We start from the raw sequence: 24,102 nt of genomic DNA on the forward strand, positions 1-24,102 counted from the left end.
ATATCAACAGCTGTGTGCCTCATTAGTGTTTCTGGTCCAGGGATAGAAGCTACAGTGGAGGGAACAGATGAGACAGCACAGTATGGACTGGAAGGATCGTGGAGGTGTAGGAACACTGGAGTCAGCTTACTGGATCTGTGGACAGGGCTTTCATTAAGTTTGAAAGGTTGGATAGCCCTATATAAAATGGTCCTGTTCCCAATGTGGTTATACGTCATGCAAACCTTTCTCATGTATATAACTGTGAAAGATTTGAATAGATTTAACACAGCTTTATGTCATTTTTTGTGGAACACACACACACACGCACAAAAAAAAACCCAGAACAATATTATCACAACTTACTTTATCCTTTGGTCAGGAGGGCCTGGCATTAGCAGACCTGAGAAGATATAATGTGGCTTGTCTGATGAGACACTTAGGGGCTCATTTTCAAAGCACTTAGCCTTCCAAAGTTCCATAGGAGTGATATAAAGGCATTATAACATCCTCATTTTTGTTTTCCATTCCTTTCCTAATAATACCTAACATTCTATTTTCTTAGCTGTCACCGCTCACTGAACAGAGGGTTTCAACGTATCATCAACGATGACGCCTAGATCCTTTTCCCAGTCGGTGACTCCTAATGTGAAACCTTGCATTACATAACTAGAATTCGGGTTCCTCTTTCCCACATGAATCACTTTGCACTTGCTCACATTAAACATCATCTGCCATTTAGATGCCCAATCTCCCAGTCTCGTAAGGTCCTCTTGTAAATTTTCATAATCCTCTTGCGATTTAACAACTTTGAATAATTTTGTGTCATTGGCAAATTTAATTACCTCACTAGTTACTCCCATCTCTAATAAATATGTTAAAAAGCAGTAGTCCCAGCACAGATGACTGGGGAACCCCACTATCTACCCTTCTCCATTGAGAATACTGACCATTTAACCCTACTCTCTGTTTTCTATCTTTTAACCAGTTTTTAATCCACAATAGGACACTACCTCCTATCCCATGACTTTGCAATTTCTTCTGGAGTCTTTCATGAGGTACTTTGTCAAATGCCTTTTGAAAATCCAGATACTACTACTAATTATTTCTATAGCACTAGTAGACATATGCAGCACTGTACATATTATATGCAGGTACTTTCTCTATGCGGTGACGGGAAAGGGGAATATGTTGGAGGGGCTGTGGGGGAATTGGTACCTATATCCATATGTAGTGGGAATGTGAGCAGGTTCAGGGTTTTTGGAACAAAATATTCTGGTTATTATATTTTCACAAATATTGGATAAAAGGTGGCTGCAACCATAGATTTCACGTTGCTTAATAGGTCATTGGGGGGATTGGAGGATGGGGAGGATAAATTTTGTCAATTGGGGATAACTGTAACATGCATAGTTCTGGCATCTACAAGGAAACAAAATTTCACGCTAGATGGAAGCTGGTGGTAGAGCGGATGGATCGGTGGTATGAAATGTATAGACTCACCCCACCAAATGGGGTCTTTTGAAAGACAGTGGAGGGAGATTCAGCACTGGCAACAGCACAATTCCTGACTTTTTGTGGATGGCTCCACAATAAACAATAGCTGAACTGCTCTTGTTGGGAGGCGGGGGGGGGGGGGGGGGGTTGTGGGAAACCTTACTATATGTTTATTGAAAGAGGGTAGGTGCATAGAAGGAACCACATGCACCTGTGTAGGGACATTGTGTAAAACTGTTTTTTGCGATATATATGTATTGTTTATTGGGTTTTTGCTTAAATAAAATGATAGTTAAAAAATAAAAAAAAATGGTTCCTGGATTATATTTGACAAAATTCTAAAATGCTTTGGGTTATCTCCAAATCACCTATATAATAATGGATTCAGCTAATTCATTGTCTCTCCAAGTCCACTAGAGCGATGTCAGTGACTAACTCTAATCCAAGTATCATCTTTTATATTAAACCAGGGGCGTAGCTATGGGTGGGCCTGGATGGGCCCAGGCCCGCCCAATCTCAGCTCAGGCCCATCCAGCAGCCACCAGCTGTCTGGTCCTCCTCTGCCTAATTTTGTTTTTAGTGCAGCCCGTAGTGTTAGACGCTGGCGCCACTACTCTGTCGCTCACTCCCTGAGTCCCCATTCAGTACTGAAGTTTCTGGACTCTGCTGCTTTGCTTTGTTCTGTTCGTCCCCCTCACGCGTGACAGCACCGCAGTGCTGCATGGGAGGGGAAACTGCCGGCTATCGTCTTGGTCGCAGTTCCTCCACTCTGCCCTACTTCTGAATGAAGATCAGCCTTTGATTCCGCCGCGACGGCACCGCAGTGCTGTATGGGAGGAGAAACTGCCGGCTATCGTCGCAGTTGCGGTCGCGGTTCCTCCACTCTGCCCTGCTTCTGAATGAAGATCAGCCTTTGATTCCACCCAGGCCTCAGCAGTGGCCCCACAACAGCACACATGGAGCAGAGCAGAATGATTGCGCTCTGAGTCTGCACCACTATCTGCCACCACCACCGAAGCCCAGCTGCCCAGGCCAGGTAAAATAAATATATATTTTTTTAATTTTAACATCGTGTACAGTGTAATGGTGGGTGGGGGTGTGCTCTTCACTGCCTAGGTAAAAAAAAAGGCATATTGAATAATTTTAATATACCTTTTTTCACTAGGCAGTGAAGAGCCCACCCCCACCCAGAAGCCCACAAACAATAAATTTGTTATAATGCTCAGGTTACAATCTAAAAAAGGTTGTATTTTTCATGTTGATGGGTTTGGGGGGGATGTTCTCTGCAGTGCCCGGGTTACAAATTAAAAAAAAAATGTTTTAAATTTAAACTAGGCAGGTTTCTGGGTAGAGGTGGGCTCTGCAGTGCCCAGGACATAAAAAAAGTCTTATATTTAATGCTGGTGTCCTTCATGGTTGGGGGAAGAGATCCCAGACGTGGGAGGATAGGTAGGGGGTAGGACAAGGCTGATGCTAGGCTAAAGGGTGGGGTGGGAGGCTAGGGTAGGGCTTACTGTATCTATGGGATGAATGATTGGGAAGGGCTGATACAGTGCTACGGGGATAAATGGGGAAGAGGGTAAGGTAGAGAAAGGAAGGGCTGATGCTGGGCTATGGATATGGATGGTGGGGTAGGGAAGGGAAAAGCCGATGCCAGGCTGAAGGGCAGGGATGGACTGATGCCAGTCTACAGGACAATTGCTTAATGTTTGGTCCACTGTTCTGTAATTGATGAGAGTTGGTATGCGCTCTGCATGTGACCAAGGTGAGAGATTCTGCTGGCATGTAGTTTGTGTCGGGTTGTATGAGTCTGACTTGTCTGACTTTTCCAATGGGAAGTGTATTGCTGTTATGTACATGCACTGTTGCATTTATAAAAGTGCTGTTATTGGTATTCGTGTTCAGAATTGGTGTTGAGATTTGCAACATAGGCTTTAAGAAGTTTCTTTGCAGGATTTAGTGTTACTTCACAAAGTACCTGACAGGTAAGGGATTTTGTATTGCTAATATTGAGGTGCTACCAGAATTTGAATACATCGTTCCTGTGTATTTATATTGCAAGATCTTGTCGTGTGTTGAGAGGTTTGCCACTGTAGTAGACTTATGTCTGGTCAATTTTAAGATATGGGAAAATGTAATTATATTTAAAAATATTGGTTTTTCTGTTGTGTATGTGGTTTACGCTGATGCAGCTGTTAGGCAGACTACTTAGAAATCCATCATCACGTGCATTTTAAGGCCTTATTTTGTAGTATCCCAAGAAACACTACTCATACCAATATACATAGTGCTCACCCATATTAACTCTGGGCCCACCCAAAATGTCAAGTCTGGCTACGCCACTGTATTAAACAGATATCAGCATATAAAGAAGAAGCACTCACATGGTATAAAGTTCTTCAGCTATTTAAATATTGGAGACCTATTGGCACTGAAGGCCCCTGGGAATAAACTTGGGCATAAAATTATTTGACAATCAATGGGAACAATTATGGTCACCTCTTTTTAAAACATTATGTTCAGTGGCCAACACGCAATCTATATATTTTCTTATGCATAGTGCTATATGGACACCCTATAAGTTATCCAGGTTCAAGGATGATGAGAGTGGTAAGTGTTGGTCTTGCAACATTGAAAATGGCATTCTTTTTACAAATTGTATTTCTGTGTGTACAATTGAGAACTTTTTGGTAGCAAGTATGGTCTACAATTAGCTCCCTTCGGAACATCGATGAGAATTTAACATACAATATAATAATTCTAGGTGCCATAGGTTTGACAAATAGCACATGTGATACCAAGACAAAGTTATTGAAAATATTACTGAATTTGGCTATTGATCTGGGAAGCACTATGAGAATTTAGTTCATTGCCATATTAAAGTCTATATTGCTTGTTCTATGCTTTTGAATTTCAAATTAGTTGTTTAACCATGATTAGTAAGAACTTTATGACTTTTCTTGTGTCTAATTTGCAACAATGATAGACACATGCTATCCTTCCTTTTTCATTTGTTATTATACGGCTACCATTCGTTTAGGCATGAGTTTATGTTAGTCCAAGAGTAGTATGTTAATTTTTTTTTACATGTTATTAGTTTTGGATTATCATTATGCTGTGATTATTGATTTGTGATTTTTGACTTTGTTACTTTTATTGTTGATGTAACATATTACAGTGCAGTCCACTTAAGTGCAAGGGTCTGGGAGCCAAAGAAATGCATGCAGTTAACCAGAGCGTGCACTTAACCGTTGTGACCCAAAGAAGCTTGACATCTGATAAACATATGTACAGTATTGTTTATTATTATACATACAGTATACAGTCTCAGTTAACTGACATAAGGCTGGCTTGAAGTAATCAGTTATAGTCCTCTGTACACTCTTGGGTCTGTGAGTTCCATAGACTACGCATGCCAGACGGTAAAAACTGTCATAGCACTGACATCCAGTGGCCTCCAGATAGGCCCGCACGGTATTGAGACTCTCCAGCGCTCTTGCAAAAGTGACAGGAGGAGGTTGTTGAATTTCATCAGCATGTGCCTCGCTGCTCATTTCTTCATCTGTTCCATCATCAGCCATTGTTGCCTGCATGTAGGAGCATATCTCAACATCAGTGCTGTCTTCAGCTGTTTGTAGATCGTAATCAACAGCTACGTAGCGATGGAACTCCTCTTCAGTAAAACCGGCTGGAATGTCAATAACCTCTTCATCTGACGCGTTTGCAACAGCTGCACCTGTTTCGTCCCTCTCCACATCCTTAACAAAGCTTGCCCGCTTGTAGCAGTTCACAATGGTTGCCTGTGTAACATGATTCCAGGCTTCTTTCTGCATATGTAGGGAATCCAACAGTGATAGATTACAAGCCAGTTCAACAGCACATTTATCCTTCCCAGTCTGGTCATCCTTAACCATAACGCTCATCAGATGACGTAGCACAAGAGCCCGATAATGTTGTTTGATATTGGCTATTATGCCCTGATCCAGAGGTTAGATCAGAGAGGTAGTGTTTGGTGGCAGGAAGACCACCTTGATGTTAGACAGCCTGGCGTCATCCCTGTGTGCAGCACAGTTATCACAAAGCAGCAAAATCTGACGCTTTTGTGCCCGCATTCTAGTGTCTAACTTCTTTAGCCACTGCTTCCAAATTTCCCCAGTCATCCATGAATTTGCGTTAGCCTCATATGACACAGGAAATCGCTTAACTTTCTTGAAGCAATGGGGCTGTTTGCTCTTTCCAATGACGAGGGGTTCCAACTTCTCACTCCCATCCATATTGCAGCACAGGAGGATTGTCAGTCGGTCCTTCAATGTTTTACCTCTAGTAGTTTCGGCATGTTTGAATGCAAGTGTTCCATCAGGAATCGCTCGCCAGTAGAGACCATTTTTGTCAGAATTGAAAATGTCACGAGGTGCAAACTCGTTCAAGATGGTAGGAAGAACTGAAACAACCCAATTTTCAGCTCCAAAGTCATCAGCGTCTTGTTTCTCACCATGCTGTTTCTTGAATTTTATGCTGTTCCTCTCCTTCCATCTTTCCAACCATCCAACAGTGGCTTTGAATTTAGTCAGTCCAAGACTTTCTGCTACCTGGTTAGCTTTCTCCATAAGCAGTGGACCACTGACAGGAAACTGTCTGCTCCTGACTCGAAAAAACCACAGAAGAAGAGCATCTTCTACCTCCTCAGCTTTTCCCGCCCGTTTTTGTTTCCGTTGTGGATTTGTATTATTTTGCCAGTCTTCCAGAAGCTGGTCTTTCTGCTTCAAGACATGTGAAATTTGACTGGCATTGACACCATATTCTTCAGCAATAGATGCTTGACTTTGTTTTCTAATTTTTTAAGAACTTCTATTCGTTCAGCCAGTGTTAAAGTCTTACAGTTCCGCTGCGACGACGACCCCGGTGTATGCCCTGACAACATTCTTTCACTTAGTCTGCCTGTGGCAGTTAAAGAGGCAGTAAATTTGAAATCTTGTTGGGTGTCACGCGCCAAACGGCTTCCATATTACATACGTGCGCTTATGTGGAGTGTTTCCTGCAGAGGAGCGGTCTTGAACCATTCATATAAGCGAATCTTGCACTTATCAGTGGTGCACTAAAATGAAGTTTGTCCCCATAGAAATTGATGGTGCCAAAAACGGGACTGAAGTATGGCATGCAGGTAAAAAGAGCATGCTCTTATCCGGCGTGCACTTAAATGGAGTGCACTGTACTGATTTTCAGTAAAACATATTGAACTATAACTGGTTTTGAAGAATAGCCATACTTTGTCAGGCCAATGGTCCATCTAGCCCAGTATCCTGTTTCCAACAGTGGCCAATCCAGGTCTCAACTACATAGCAGAATCCCAAATAGCAGCACGATTCCATGCTACCTATCCCAAGGTCAAGCAGTAACTTTCCCCATGTCTATCTCAATAGAAAAGTCCACAATTTGCTATGGAGATGGACATGGGGAAAAACACTGCTTGTTTCTGGGATCGGTAGCATGGAATCTTTCTACTTTTTGGGATCCTGACAGGTAGCTGTGACTTGGATTGGACCATCGGTCAGACCCAGTATGGCTATTCTTATATTCTTACCATTTTTATCTTAAAAAAATGACTTCCTCAAAACCCAGTTACTATATTGCATGAAAGTTAGTACAGAATCATTATAACTCCCAAAACTTTTATCTCTGTTTTAATCCGAACCTTAACTCCAAACTATGGCAGTACCAAGCTGAGGCTGTTTTACTGGCATTGCATACTTTCACTGGTTGTGCTGAGGCATTTAAAACCTTTATTGGAAAAAATACAGCTGCAGGTGGTGCTACCATCCATGATATTAACTATTGCAATATTGTCTTTTTTTTAGGCCTTCCAGATAAACAATTCGAATATCTCAAATCATACAAAATGCAACAGACAGGTTGATCATAGGTGGAAAGACATCTGAACATATCACATCACAGTTAATACAACTTCACTAACTTCCGATTAAGGCTCAAATTGCTTTTAAGATTTGAATTTTTATTTTTAAAATAATATATGGACTAGCCCCTAGTTATCTACACTCGAGTTATTATTCGTTGGACTGCCAAAAATGTAAGATCTCAAGAAATAAGGTTGTCTTTCTCCTCCCCTAAACAGTGGCAATTAGCTTCTACTACAACTAAGACAATTTTAGGCAAAGGACCAGAGTTGTGGAATTCCCTGCCTCTAGAACTAGTTACAGTTTATTTAAAATTTGCTATACCGCCTTTACTGGCGTGCAGAAGGCGGTGTACAGGCTGAAAAGAAACATGAAAGGAACTACAATTACTTGATAGGATAGTTGAAAACGCAATCAGCAGAGCAGTCATTCCAGGGAAGAGGGAAGAAGACAGGGATGATAAGATACTGGTAAGACAGGAGAGGAGGGGAAAGAGGTGGAAACGGTACTCAGAGATGTTGCAAAACCCGTACTGAATACCATAGGTATCTGAAGTTTAACCAGGTTTTTACCCCACATCTATTTCAAAGATATTTTGGTTTTAAATCAAGAATGATTTTTTTTGGATGCTGTTTGTGTGCTTGTCTTCATCCTATATTTTAAACATGGGCAGACTTTGTGATAGATAGACTTGATCCTTGTGGGTGGTATTATTTGGAGCTCATGTGAAAATTTCTGTACATTACTTCTCGAGAGCTGGTTGTCTATTCTCATTGTAATCCGCCTTGAATTTCTGGTTAGGAGGAATATAAACTCATACATTAAATTAAATTAAATACTATGGCAGTATCAATGCAGGACACCATTCTCACTGACTACTGCTACAGTAATCACAAGGAGAAAGGAAATTTAATGAAAGTTCAAAAACAAAACCCCTGAAATATATATATGAATATGAAAATTTAAAATTAGACAACACCAGACTTTGCTTTTATACCATTTCCCGGAACAGCTCGGCATTTTCAATACAGCTTTCATTCCTATTTTGTATTGATGGGCACAATTCTAGTCATGTTGTTAAAATCTGCTTCATTTGGGAAACATCGTAGGTTAAAAAGCAGGATCTTTCTGTATGTGATCAAAGTACGTGGAATAGAATATGTTGTACAGTTATTTTCGAGCTCTCTGTTAGATGCTTGTACTTACTCAGTGGAATTTGAACGGGGTCTAAATCTTTTGCCTCTGACTTTTTTTCTGTTGCCACCTATGTTTCCTAGAAAAAAAAAAACAGAGAGATACATATTCAAGATTTACAGCTCTCAAACCCCCTCCACCCACACACAAAAAAAATCTGCAGCTACACAACAACTGGTTCTGATCCTATGAGAGCTCAGAGGCTCCTCCAAGTTAGCTATTGTTAGTGGACGAATGGTATGTCCCATGAACCCTGGCAGTGAAATTTATGGCTCACAAATGGTATATTTTTCCTCTGAGTTAAAGCTGAGCTAACACTCCAGCAGAATGCCAATTAATAATCCAAAGAGATAACTTTCTAAAGCGATTTACAACAAATGCAATTCATAAAATAAACAGTTCAAAATCCAATAATTACAAAATGGCAATAAAAGGCGAATTTTAGAAAGGATGTACAAATTGGAATTAAGATGTGCATATTGGGACGTGTTAAATGCTTCTATATTTTAGAAAGGGGTCTGCCAACTTAGAACCTCTTCTAAAATACATACAGGAATGGACATGTATGTGCTGACTACATTCAGTGGTAGTACCCAGTTTACATGCGTCAATGTCTAAAATATGAGCAGGTCCAACATGGCAACATATATGTGTATCTTGATATTTCAGAATATACATGTGTATGCCTGCCATTTTAGAAACCCACATGTCTGTTTCCCCAGCAGTCACAGAGCCCAGTATCAGTTGGCAGTATCATTTTCGGGGAAGGGGGGCAACAAACTGTAGGGGATTAAAGGGGGTGAACTTCCCTGATCTTTCCAGTATAGCGCTACACAAAATGAGTACCCTTATGCACAAGGCCATTCTTAGCAATTGTGGGGCCCCCCTGCCCTACACAGTCCCACCCCCTGCTGACAAGATTTAAAAATAAAATTTTATTTATGAAATTTCAAAGACACATCAAGCAAAACTTGTACGGAAAAATTGATTCAAATAAGCCCAATGCCATCATAGGAAGCCTAGTATTAAGCAATGAAAATAACTAGAAATTATTCGGTTCAACTCTACTACAATTAGAAGTTCCAATTCTCATAAATAACATAAAGAAGAATAAAGGAAAATTCTTAGCTAAGAAAAGATCCAGGTATGTGGACAGAGTACTTTCAAATTCCCTTATTACTATAACCCACCAATCTGGAGAGGCAACAACAGAAAACCCCTAGTAGCAAAAAAAGACGTCAAGTACATAGGTTCCCAAAAAGAATCAAGTGTGTGGGAGGAAAAACATGTGAATAGGTGCATGAGTGGGGATATGTATGTTGAGAATGTGCGAATGTGTGCATGGGGAGGATATGTATCTGGAAGGAGGTTTGGGGTGGGGAGAGATGGATATGTAGGGGCTGTGCAAGGGAGATATAGAGGGGCATAATCGAAAGGGACACCCAAGAGTTTCTGAGGACGTCCTTGCAGGACGTCCCCGTGAAGGGGCGGGGAAACTCGTATTATTGAAACAAGATGGACGTCCATCTTTCGTTTTGATAATACGGTTGGGGACGCTCAAATCTGGAAATTTAGAGCGACCTTAGAGATGGTTGTCCTTAGACTTGGTCGTTTCTGATTTTCGGCGATAATGGAAACTAAGGACGCCCATTTCAGAAACGACCAAATCCAAGTCATGGGAGGAGCCAGCATTCTTAGTGCATTGGTCCCCCTCACATTCCAGGACACCAACCGGGAACACTAGGGGGCACTGTAGTGGACTTCAGAAATTGCTTCCAGGTTCATAGCTCCCTTACCGTGTGTGCTGAGCCCTCCAAACCCCCCCAAAACCCACTCCCCACAACTGTACAACACTACCATAGCCCTTATGGGTGAAGGGGGCACCTAGATGTGGGTACAGTGGGTTTCTGGTGGGTTTTGGAGGGCTCACATTTACCACCACAAGTGTAACAGGTGGGGGGGGGGGATGGGCCTGGGTCCGCCTGTCTGAAGTGCACTACAACCACTAAAACTGCTCCAGGGACCTGCTGCGATGGACCTGAGTATGAGATTTGAGGCTGGAAAAAATATTTGTAAAGAATTTTTTTGAGGGTGGGAGGGGGTTAGTGACCACTGGGGGAGTAAGGGGAGGTCATCCCCGATTCCCTCCAGTGGTCATCTGGTCAGTTCGGGCACCTTTTCGTGGCTTGGTCGTAACAAAAAAAGGACCAAGTAAAGTCGTCCAAGTGCTCATCAGGGACGCCCTTCTTTTTTCGATTATGGGTCGAGGACGCCCATGTGTTAGGCACGCCCAAGTCCTGCCTTTGCTACACCTCCAACACGCCCCCGGGAACTTTGGTCATCCCCGCGACAGAAAGCAGTTGGGGATGCCCAAAATCGGCTTTCGATTATGCCGATTTGGGCGACCCTGGGAGAAGGACGCCCATCTTCCAATTTGTGTCGAAAGATGGGCGCCCTTCTCTTTCAAAAATAAGCCTGATAGGCTTCTTTCATGTGTCCTACACTCACTCTGTTCCTTTCACCTTCACAAAGTCTTTGCCCTTTTAATCCTATGTCACTCTGCTTCCTGCTTTCCCTTTTCTGCCATGCACCTCACTTCCTATTCTTCCTTGTCACCTTCCTTTCATTTCTTGTACATTCTCTTGCAACTGAGGTAGGTACATGTTGGCACTGTGTGTCTAACTGTGGGCATGTAAGTTTCTCTTTCCACCTTTGTTAACATGTGGAATACATCTGGTCTGGGCTTTCACAATAGTATTCTTAAACAATATCCACAACTGATTTAACCCTCAAACTACCAGGGGGTGGTGGTTACCACCACCCTCCTTGATTGTTTTTGCTAGAATTTTTGGCCTATTGTATTACCTTAAGTGCCTTTAGATATCTTTAGGGAACGCATTTTCACACATTTCTTTATATAACACATACATAAAATGTGGCTGTATAGAAATGTAGTGCGCTTGGTATTAAAGTTACTGGGGAGAGGGGGTAGTGGTAGCCACCACCCCCAAGAACAGGTCATGATGCTTGCCACTGAATATTTCTGCTTTGGTTTGCAGTTGTCCCTTGGTTCTTTAACAGAAGTACATAAGTAATGCCACACTGGGAAAAGACCAAAGGTCCATCGAGCCCAGCATCCTGTCCACGACAGCGGCCAATCCAGGCCAAGGGCACCTGGCGAGTTTCCCAAACGTACAAACATTCTATACATGTTATTCCTGGAATTGTGGATTTTTCCCAAGTCCATTTAGTAGTGGTTTATGGACTTGTCCTTTAGGAAACCGTCTAATTCCTTTTTAAACTCTGCTAAGCTAACCGCCTTCACCATGTTCTCCGGCAACGTATTCCAGAGTTTAATTATGCGTTGGGTGAAGAAACATTTTCTCCGATTTGTTTTAAATTTACTACACTGTAGTTTCATCGCATGCCTCCTAGTCCTAGTATTTTTGGAAAGCGTGAACAGACGCTTCACATCCACCTGTTCCACTCCACTCAATATTTTATATACCTCTATCATGTCTCCCCTCAGCCGTCTCTTCTCCAAGCTGAAAAGCATTAGCCTCCTTAGTCTTTTTTCATAGGGAAGTCGTCCTATTCCTGCTATCATTTTAGTCGCCCTTCGCTGCATCTTTTCCAATTCTACTATATCTTTCTTGAGATGCAGCAACCAGAATTGAACACAGTACTCAAGGTGTGGTCGCACCATGGAGCGATACAACGGCATTATAACACCCTCACACCTGTTTTCCATACCTTTCCTAATAATACCCAACATTCTATTTGCTTTCCTAGCCACAGCAGCACACTGAGCAGAAGGTTTCAGTGTATTATCGACGACGACACCCAGATCCCTTTCTTGGTCCGTAACTCCTAACATGGAACCTTGCATGACGTAGCTATAATTCGGGTTCTTTTTTCCCACATGCATCACCTTGCATTTGCTCACATTAAACGTCATCTGCCATTTAGCCGCCCAATCTCCCAGTCTCGTAAGGTCCTTCTGTAATTTTTCACAATCCTGTCGCGAGTTAACGACTTTGAATAACTTTGTGTCATCAGCAAATTTAATTACCTCGCAAGTTACTCCCATCTCTAAATCATTTATAACATGATGTTCTATTTCTTCCCCTAATTTGGTGAGTGTACTTATTTATCTTGGAAGATGTGGCATCATTAGAGGTCAATTTATTGTAAAAATGGAGTAAGCACACGGTTGCAATAAGCATTTTTCTGCTAAACAGGCCTTAGAAATTCTTTTAGCTGACAATGATAGTAGTGATGTCAAAGTTACTGATTCTGATAGCAGTGATTATTTGCCAAGTGAGGATGTTTCAGAGATAGAGGACAACATCTAAACCTGAAGTGAGAATGACGAAGAAAGTTGTGACAAAATTCCACTGCATCTTCAATACCATTGATGAAAACTACACAAGCTGGTAGTCATGGCAGAGGAGTTCACGGTTGTGGCAGAGCTCAGCAGCAGTGGACTAGCGAAGATCATTCCAGAGTAATGCCAGTCTCTAATGTGAATACAGCATGTGCTGGTTGCCAATGGTAACTGATTGCTCCATCAGCTACTGTGAAATGCTGCCCTGCTAATATTGACCATGAAAGGTTTTGCCCACGTAATTTGGCTTGGAACATGACTTCAATAAATTAAATCTTCAAGACTTTTGTCACAGATGAAATGACTCAGCTCACTGTAAAGCACATGACTGAAGAAGGTGAGATAATGGCTGAAAAGTTCAACAAAAAACCATCCAGCTCACATCATGAAGTTTGACCCTACTTGCACCAATGAAGTTTGGGCATAGATAGGCTCATGATTTTGCAAGGGATTTACCATGGTTATCATGAGCCAGTGAAAGGCATCTGGAACCTTCAATCAGGTCATCCTATATTTACTGCCACAATGCCGCATGCTCAGTTTGAATTGATGCTTTTTGTGCTACATTTTGATGACAAGGCCACAAGAGATGAGAAAGTGGCATCTGACAACTTTGCAGCTATAAGCAAAGTGTTTGACATTTTCAATAATAGATGCAGAGATAACTGCACCTTGTCTGACCATGTGACCATTGATGAAACTTTGCAAAAGTTTTGAGGTAAATGTCAATTCAGAGTATACATGCCTCAAAAGCCTGGGAAGTATGGCTTGTTGTTTCGTGTTCTGACAGATGCCAAACAACGATAAGTGTCACACATGCTTTCATACACAAGAAAAGCCAAGATCACACCTCTGAAGAGTCCCTCAGTGATCATGAAAGAGTTGTGTCAGCATCTCTATGGTTCCGGAAGAAACATTACAATGGACCATTAGTACACAAGTGTCAACCCTGCCATGGACTTGATTATGAACCACTACCTGACAAATGTTGGAACACTCATCTCCACTAGGTTGCATATTCCTGAAGGAATGAAGAAGACCGATGGCAGGGTATTGGTGAGTTCAAAGTTTGCTTGGTCTTATCCAGTTATGTTGCTGTCACATATTCCCAAACTGAAAAGGAATGTTTTGCTACTCACAAGAGAACACAATCAACCTGATATTTCTTAGAGAGAGGACCATAAACCAGAGCTGATTTTGGCATATAATAAAGATAAAGGTAGCATCGATATTGTAGATATGATGCTTGATACTTACCATTGTAAGGTTGCATCAACAACATGGTCAATGGTAGTTTTCTACACAATCACTGATGTAGCAGACATAAACTCCTTTTTCATTTGGATACACAAACATCCAGAGTGGAAGAAAAAAAGAAGTGTCAGTGACGCCGTTTATTTCTGACTGAGTTTGGCATGTCACAATTTCTTCCAGTGGTTGAAGAGCGGGTGGCAAATTTAGTGGGACTCCAGAACAGCAAGCTATTGGTGTAGTTCTGGGAAGACCAACCACGTCATCCTCAGCAGCATGTTCCGTCAGCAACAGCACATCAAGATGTGCAGTGTGCGTGAAGGAATCATATAAGGAAGGTTACAAGAAGTGTAAGAACATCCCTCCGAAGGGACACCACCTTGTAAGTGGTGGAGGGGCTTCCGTGTTTCAATGACTTAGAGGGCTATGCTGAAGGGTTACCCATATCAGACAGGCCTCTGAGGAGAAACCAGACAAAGAGTGTCCCAAACTGGAGGATCCAAGATGGTGTCGAGGGAGGATGTACGTTAGTTGAGTTCCCGTTTTACATCAGAATACCTGAAGAAGTAGGCGCACTCCCCAGAGAATGGGGAAGAAGAAAGGCAAAGCCGTGGTGTTGTCCTCCTCGAACACGGCTGGGGTTCCCACCACTTCTCAGTCTACTTTGGAGAGCTTCGGGGTCATAACGTCAGGGATATCGGTTCCTGCTTCGGGGAACAGCAAGGCTTTATTGCCGAATCTCAGTGGAGAGGGAGTGACTTTGAGTCCCTCTGTTGGCATGACCTCTCCAAGACCTGGAAACAGTAACGCTTCGCTATGGAGGTCGACAGTGGAAATGCCCGAAGTAGGTTAGGATTCTCACGCGATCCGAGGAGGTCCTGGTGCAGCATTGACTCCGGATAATAAACCAACTGGGGGATTGGAGAGTGAGCTCTTCCCCCGAAGATATCCGAAGCAGTTTCTGTGGAGAAATTGGACTTGGTGAAACCAAAAAATGTCATAATGGACGCACTATGGGAAGTGCTGCAGAGTGTGAATAATTCTCTTCTTCACATGTCAAAAATTTTTCAGGAATAAATATGTGATTATATCAATACTTATCTAACAAAGTGGAAGTCCAAGATATAAAAATAGAGACTTTGATTACGGAAATGGTTTCTCTACGAAAATCAGTTAATCTGGTAATGAAGGACAGTCATGTTTCTTGTAAAAAAGTGGAACTTCTGGAGAACTAATTAAGGAAAAATAACTTGAGTCAGAAATTCAATAAGTAAGGACTCTCTCAAAACACTGACATCTGCATATATTACTTCACGTTTAGACTACTGTAACATTGTATATGCTGGGATTACTCAAGCAAACTTAAAGCGATTACAAAGAATTCAAAATACAGCAGCACGTATGATCTGCAGGGCCCGGAGGGATGATAGAGTAACACCTTTATTGCATCATCTGCACTGGCTCCCGGTCGAAGCAAGAATAAAGTTTAAGGCTCTTGTCCTGACACACAAAGCCTTCTACACATTAAATCCTAGCTACTTGTCGAATTTAACAATTCCCTACACCGCTATGTGAACTCTTAGATCCCTAACAGATAACAGGTTAGTTATTCCCCCTCTTGCTAAGGCTAGGTGGGAATCTACACGGAGATCGGCTTTTTTCTATTTGTCACCCTCCCTTTGGAATAGCCTTCCAAAGGAGATCAGATTAGAGAAATCTTATCTCCATTACCGAAAACTTTTGAAAACCTTTCTCTTTATAAGCTACGTAGAACAGAACTTAGCATAATGAGATAAGGTCAAAAAGAAAAAGAAAAATGGGGAAGCCTAACTGTATATTAGTTTTTTAATTTATATTGATTTATTATGTAGTTTATCCTGGTTGCTGTGCTTTCCTGTCATGAATGGAATTCCTATGTTTGTTTATTTGTATACACTAATTTTTTTTATATATATGTAAACCGTTCTGTTTTGCAGTTGCAATAAGACACGGTATATAAATTAACATAAATAAAAAAATAAATAAAATAAATCTTCCTAAAATACCCTATATATAGAGTTATATTACTAGTGACTTTGCCTTTGATTTAGATAGGAACAATGTTTTGAAATTGTATTTCCGATACATGGCTGATAGTTTTTTGAGTTCAAAGATAAATATATTTCCTGATATATCAAGGGAATCGCAGACTAGGAGGTGTAAACCCTTGGCTTTTAAGCCAAGAATCATTGCCCTAGGTGGGACCTTCCTACAGCGATTCCCTTGTAAGTGTTTTATTTCCTTATTACTTATTTGTTGAACCCAAGAAATTACAAGAGTTTGTGGAGTTAAAAGAACAGATGAAGAACCCTCTGCAGCAACTTCCTTTAGTTACCACTGTACCGGCTGCAATTACCGATTAACCTTCCTCCCTCAAAAAATATGAATTTGTAAGATTAACCACTTGGTGTTTTTCTTATTTTCTTTGAGATTGTTTTCCTGATCTTGGATCCCCCAATTGTGGACAATTATATATATTGTTGAGAGAAAATGTTTTTTCTTTTTCCTTATATTAATTTCTGTTTTTCCTTACATTTACGTGATAAATGTGAATGTAATTAAGTAAAATGATAAATAATAAAAATGTAAAAAAAGAAGTGTAAGAACAATGCCAACAGAGTTAGGAAGTGCTACAGAATTTGTAAGAAGCCACAATGCCTGAAGAACTTGGCCAAAACAATCACCAGCACCATGTTCAGAAGTGTGTGAAATATTAGGCCTATACATTAATTAACTTTAGCTGTTAGCATTAAGGCAGTAGTTAGAATCTTGTTAAACCTTTCAGTTTGCAACTTACCTGCTTCGTTGGCAAGTTGTTTATGAAGAATAAAAAATGTGCATATACAAGAAATTCTTTAATTTTTTCAATCCAGACGTTGGTTCACATTTATTATTCCGCAAAGTGCTACAAACCAGCTTTGTTGATTGCTTGTTTAATTTAGCTTCTGAATAGCTTTCAAATGATATATTACATGGGACCAATAATTAATAAATCCACAAAAATAAAGGGGGATGGTAACCCCCCTCCCCCGGTAGTGCCTGTTTCCAAAAAAAGCTTGGTAATTCAAGGTTAATCATGAATTGATAATGCACGTGACTGTTGGGCAGACTGGATGGACTGTGCAGGTCTTTCTTTATCTGTTACTATGTAAATGCTAGTGTATACACATCTAAATCATGAATAGGGCTTCTAAAATAGTCACCAAATATAGTAAAAATATTCTCAAGAGACTTCAAAGGTGCAATCCTTTCTGCTCTCCAAACACTAAAGATCCCATAGCATTATAGCATGATTCACTTTTAAATCTTATTTTGGCTATCTTTCAAAATGTTTTGCAATTTAAGGAGAAAGTTATCAACATGGGCTGCTGTAACAGGTGATTTTACAGTTAACCCTGTTTATTAATAACTAGGTCTCATTGTACAAAATTGGACCTGTGCTAAAAATGGCACTAGTTAGTAGTAAAATTTTAATGGAAGCTCACATTGATAACTTTCTCCCTTAGCCTGACAAATTTTCACCTTTAAACAGTACTCAACTAGGTTCTAAAAACCTCCACTCCCTGTTTTATATGCCTCTTATTAAATTCATTCTTGACTCACCTATTCAAAAAAGCCTATCCCAACGATCCAACATAAAATCCCAGCACCTAGCGACACAACATAACTAATGATCGTACTGGACAATTTATAATCTTCACCTCTTTCGATCCCTTGATACTTGATCCAAACCTACCTCATCAGTTCACAACATAACTTTGTATCTGTTACCAACCGAACTGACAACAGCCTATACGGTACCATGTAAGCCACATTGAGCCTGAAAATAGGTGGGAAAATGTGGGGTACAAATGTAACAAACAAATAAATAAATACACCATAAATATATAACAGTAGCAACTTTGAATAAGTTTCTTTTTTTCATACAATGAATTATATGTAGAAGGGCTTCTCAATCCTGTCCTAGATGCTACATAGCATGTCATATTTTCAGGATATCCTCAATGAATATGAATGTGATAAATCTGCATACCAGGAAGGCTCATTATATATAAACAATCTGATCTCGTGTATATTCCTTAGAAACATGATAGCAACTAAAGGCCAAAAGATCCATCCAGTCTGCCCATCCACTATCTCCTCCTCCTCTCCCTAAGAGATCCCACATGCTAGTCCCAGACTTTCTTGAATTCAGATAGTCTTTGTCTCCACCACCTCCACCGAGAGTCTGTTCCACATATCCATCATCCTTTCTGTAAAAGAGTATTTCCTTAGATTACTCCTGAGCCTACAACCTTTTAACTTCATCCTATGCCCTCTCATCCTGAAGTTTTCTTTCAATTGAAATACACTTGCCTCCTGTATATTAATGCCATAGAGATATTTAAATATCTCTATCATATCTCCTCTTTCCTGCCTTTCTTCCAGACCCAGAGTATATATACTGAGGGCTATAAGTCTGTCCCCATATGCTTTACAATGGAGCCCCCTGACCAAATTTGTAGCCACGCTCTGGAACGATTCCATCCTGTTTATATCTTTTTGAAGGTACAGTCTTCAGAATTGCACACAGTATCCTAAATGGGGCCTCAGAGACTTATACAAGGACATTATCACTTCTTTTTTCCTGCTGGCCATTCCTCTCTCTATGCACCCGAGCACCCTTCTAGCTTTACTGCTGTCTTTTCTACCTGTTTGGCCACCTTAAGATCATCAGATATGATCACCCCCAAGACCTTTACAGCTTGGGTAATGTAGGTATAGATATGATCGTGTTGAATCGGAGGCGTTTCTGGTTGGTAGGTCGATTAAGTCTGTCATATACCCGGGCGCTAATTTCTGGACCATTCTTCAACCTTTGCAAGATTTATTCTCATGATATTCACACCCTCTGGGTTGTCTAACCTATTACAGAGTTTGGTATCATCTGCAAAGAGGCAAACCTTACAGGACAACCATTTCACAATATCACTCAGAAAGAAGTTAAAAAGAGCCAGCTCAAGCACAGTCCCTGCAGTACGCTACTGATAACATCCTTTTCCTTGGAGTAAACTACATTTATCACTATCCTCTGCCTCTTTCCACTTAGCCAGTTTTGAACCCAGTCAGTCATTTTAGAGCCCTTACTGAGAGCAATCAGTTTATTTATCAGTTGCCTATGTGGAACCATGTCAAAGGCTTTACTAAAATCTAAGTACACCACATATAATTCTCCCCCTAAATCCAACTGTTTGATCACTCAGTCAAAAAAATCAGATTTCTCTGACAAGACCTGCCTCTAGAAAAATCATGCTGCCTCGGGTCCTGCAGTACATTTGATTCTAAAAACCTCACAATCCTCTGCTATCAAGGCATTTCCATTAATTTACTTATAGCAGAGGCCAGATTAAAAGGCCTGTAATTCCCAACCTCTCCTTACTTCCACTTTTGTGGCAAGGACCACATCTGCCCTTTTCTATTCCTCTGGTATCACTCCAGACTCTAATGAAGTGTTGAAAAGGTCAGACAGCGGAACCACCAGAACTTCTCTCTTAGTACTCTTGGATGTATTCCATCAGGCCCCATCGCTGTCTACTTTTAGATTAGCCAGCTCCTCATGAACACAGTCTTCTGAGAATCAATCCAGGTCTATGACACATCCATTCCCATTAGCATTTGTTTTATGCAGTCCTGCTCCTGGCCCTTCATCCATGAACACAGATGAGAAATATTTGTTAAGCAGTTCAGCTTTATCTTTATCAGTTTCTACATATTCCTCCCTTTCACACTTGAGCCTCATAATGCCACTTGGCACTTCCTCCTATCACATACATATCTAAAAAATTTCTTGACCCCCAATTTTACTGCATTGGCTATTTTTCTCTTCCATTTGAATATTTGCATTCCTGACTACTTTTCCAGCTTTCTTTAACTTTTCTAGGTATTGTTGTCTTTCTTCCTCTTTCTGTGATGTCTTGTAATTTATTTATTTTTATTTGTTAAATTTGTATCCCACATTTCCCACCTATTTGCAGGCTCAATGTGGCTTACATAGTACCGAAGAGGCGTTCGCTAACTCCGGTATGAACAAATACAAAGTGATGTTGTGGTAGGATAAGGTTCGTGTGGAACAGAACATTAGGGAATCGTAGAGCGGAAGAGTTATGTTATGTCCATTGTGTGCTTTGGTTACGTTGTGTTGCAGAGTCCAGGCATTTAAGTTGGATCAGTAGGGTATGCCTTTTTGAATAGATTAGTTTTTAGTGAAAGCTAACATCTTTTCACCTTTTCAGCTACTACTTTTCAGAATCAATATGACCTTCTTTTCCTCTTACTTTTTTACTTTCCTAACACAAAGGTTTGTTACCCTTAAAATAGCTCAGTTTTCCCACTACCTTCTACCTCCCCCAGTTGTTCCCATTCAACTAACAACCCCTTGAGGTATACCCCCATCTTAGCAAAGTTAGTTCTTTTGAAGTCTAGAACTGTAAATCTTGAATAAACCCTTTCCTTGTGTGTCATAATATTGAACCACACCATCTGGTGATCACTAGATGCCAAATGGTCACTCACTGTAACAACAGAAACACTATCTCCATTAATAAGCAACAGGACCAGAATAGCTCCATCCTGTGTGGGTTCTGTTACTAACTGCTAAAATAGTTCTTCCTGTAGAGAATCCAAGATTCCCTTACTTCTATATGACCCTGCAACAGGGATGCTCCAATCAATGTCTGGCATATTAAAATTACCTATTATGCACAGCGCCAATCACTCTTTTAAGTGAAAGAATTCATCTTAGTCTGTTTGGTTGGACTATATTAACCTATTGTCTCTGCAGCACTTACCCACAGCCGGGAAAAGCGTGGGACCTGCCACAGGAGTCGAGGAAAAACGCTCCAACTCTAATCCCAGTTAGGGCTCAGACAAGCCGGCAACACAGACAGGACTCAGATGGGCAGGAACACAGCCCTGCTCTCACAGAAAACACAACTCCCCTCTGTTTCTGTTCTTTTTTTTTTTTTTTTAATAAATCTTACGGTTCTCTTTTTTTTTTTTTTTTTAGTGAGGAGGCAGAAACAAATAGGGAAGGAAAAGAATAGCAAAAGCCTGTTCAGAGGGAATTTGAGGTGTAGCAGGGACCCAGAACCTGGGTATGCTGCCAAAGGGGACACCTTCAGTCTACCACCCCTGGCTCAAACTGGCCACCGGCCCAGTAGCACCCTCAGCAGCCTTGGATCCAGGAGCTGGAGAAAAGCCATCCACCACCTGCTGGAGATAGAGACATACTAACTGAGAAAGGGCCTGGCCGTCTGGCATCACTGCCTTCAGTTTGTTTATCTCTATCGCCACCTGCTGGTAGGTAGACTTAACCCACCAGTTCCTGGATTCATCTGATGCAGGTGACAAGGAAAGAAGCATTATAATATTCTTGGTCTTATTGCTCATTGTCAATTTTTATACTGCTGGAGTGTACTAATAAAGCAACAGTCATTCTCAACCCATATTTATGTGTTTTTATAGTATGTGTTGTGGGGGGGGGGGGGGGGGGGGGAGAGGAATGAGCTCTGATGGGGCTGGCAATACTGCTTACCTATGAGTTTGGTTACAGAGATGCTGCTTCCAGCCTAACTATTCAATATATTTACAACAGTCAGAGTAGCTTCTCATCTTCATGTATTGATTTTATCAAAACCTGAAAACAAAATCAGGTTTAGCTATTGGCCATCTGTCCAGGAAATCTGCAGTGTAAAAGCACTGGTAAAAACTGCACTGTCCTACATGGGTCTAAACATAATGGAAGCACTGGCAAAACTGTCTTAAGGGCTGTGTATTAATAAATTACAAAATAAACAAGAAGGATTCAATTTAGTGAAGGTTGATACTGATGAAGCTGAACGAGTCTGCAATTTTTACATTATAGAAATAATCTCATCTTGATATTGTAACATAACTTAACCCTAGTCTATTTTGTAACATAACAACATAACCCTAACCTAGAGTAATAAATGTGTAGCAGTTAAGAGGATGCTCCCTGCTAGTGAGTCAATATGGAATCCTAGTAATGTGTAAGTGGCAACCATGTAACAGTATAAGGTGTGCGCCGACCTGTAAGATGCATTTTTCCGTAATACATGGGTGCTTTTAAGGCTCTGACCTTTGCTGCCTGACAACCCCATAATGTTATTTACTGCTTCGATTTGTTTTTTACATTGTGTGTAATGCTTTACAGGCATTTACTAATGATGTCTTATTTTATAGTTGATTTTGAGCCTGCTATGGAATTACAAGTAAGCCCTAGTAGTCTAGTGCAGTGGTTTTCAAAAAGCAATGTACAGGATGGAGTCAGTCCAGAGGGTGGCTACAAAAATGGTCAGCAGTCTTCATCATAAAGTGTATGAGGATAGATTTAAAGATCTCAGTGTGTATTCTTTGGAAGAAAAGTGGGAGAGGGGAGTAAGTGAAGGCAGATAAAGACCTGAACGGTCCATCCAGACTGACCAACTGTCACACTCATTATCAATTCATGATTAAACCAACAATGAATGTGATGTAGAATACCTGATCATGGTCTTTCTTTGGCGTTTCTGGGACATAGACCATAGAAGTCTGCCCAGCCCTGTCCTTATGTTCCAACTACTGGAGCTGTTGTTGAAGCTCACTCCAACCTATCTTTGTTAGAAATGGCCAATCCATGACCAGATTCAACAGGCATTAAAAATCTATTTTTGGTCTCTATTTTGGGTATTGTAATATTGTTTGTGTTTTTTAAAGTAACATAAGCCAATATTTTATAAGCATTTCCATGTGTAAATATTGCCATTTACACATATACACATGTAACTGGGGATTTCAGCAGGCTGCTATTTAAACATGGAGATCCATACCATGTAGCTATTTCATGGGGGTGTGGTTGGGTGGGACTTGAGAAAGACAAAAGTCTACATGTTTATTTTCCATGTTACAAAAGGAATACATGTGTATGGGAAAAAACTTCCCCATTGGGTATTACACCAGCTCAAAGGCACACATAAAATGTTAAAAAGTGATTGTTTTGGCCAGGGCTTTACACAGAGGATCAAGAGAGCCATTCTCCTTAATCCCTTATTATTTATTTCTGCCTTCAAAATGAAACTTGTAACCTATTATAATGGCAGAACTTACATGGGTTAATTTTGTAAAATGGGACAAAAACTATGTCCGGTTTCTAAAATGATTGCTCCCACTGCAGGTGCCAGCGGAACCTTGTCTAAAATACTGCTGGAATTGAATACATCCTGACCTGGGCATCTCAATTCAATCTCCACATTCTGTGCATAAACCCCATGGAATCCTGAACCTCAGTATTCAAGCTGAAGTTGAACAGGGAAAAAACACACTGCCTGATACTCACATCACCACACAATACTGAACGTTTCAGAAACATTAATGGTATGGGAACTAGCCTCCCAATAGCAGACAAATTAAAAATCCTAGGAGTTACCATAGACCACAATCTGTCTTTTGACAACCAGAAATACAACCAAATACTACAAAGAAAATGCTCAATACAACATAAAAACTGAAACGAATAAAAAACTATTTCTCCAGAGAAGTATTCTGCACACTTGTCCAATCCATGGTCCTTGCCAATGCAGACTACTGCAATGGAATCTACTCTGGAAGCAAAGAACAAAATCTAAAGAGGTTACAAACAGCACACAACACAGCAGCAAGACTGATTTTTGGAAAAAAAATTGATTTGAAAGCGTGATGCCACTACTCCAAAGCCTACATTGGCTACCCATCAAAGAACGTATATAACCTTCAAGATATGTTCTCTGGCCTACAGAATAATCTTTGATCTTGCACTAGAATACATGA

At 40.8% G+C, this 24,102-nt stretch overlaps 1 protein-coding gene across 2 annotated transcripts in view; it reads right to left on the reverse strand.

Annotated features, from left to right (window-relative positions):
- ADAM22 (ADAM metallopeptidase domain 22) overlaps window positions 1–24,102 on the reverse strand; it is a 661,757-nt gene that overhangs the window by 45,181 nt on the left and 592,474 nt on the right. For both annotated transcript variants that reach the window (XM_030199706.1, XM_030199712.1), the window contains exon 28: window positions 8,595–8,661. In XM_030199706.1, the coding sequence (XP_030055566.1) occupies window positions 8,595–8,661 (67 nt within the window). The remainder of the gene's footprint in view (window positions 1–8,594; window positions 8,662–24,102) is intronic.

This window comes from Microcaecilia unicolor, chromosome 1 (assembly GCF_901765095.1).
Source record: "Microcaecilia unicolor chromosome 1, aMicUni1.1, whole genome shotgun sequence".
Lineage (NCBI taxonomy): Eukaryota > Metazoa > Chordata > Amphibia > Gymnophiona > Siphonopidae > Microcaecilia > Microcaecilia unicolor.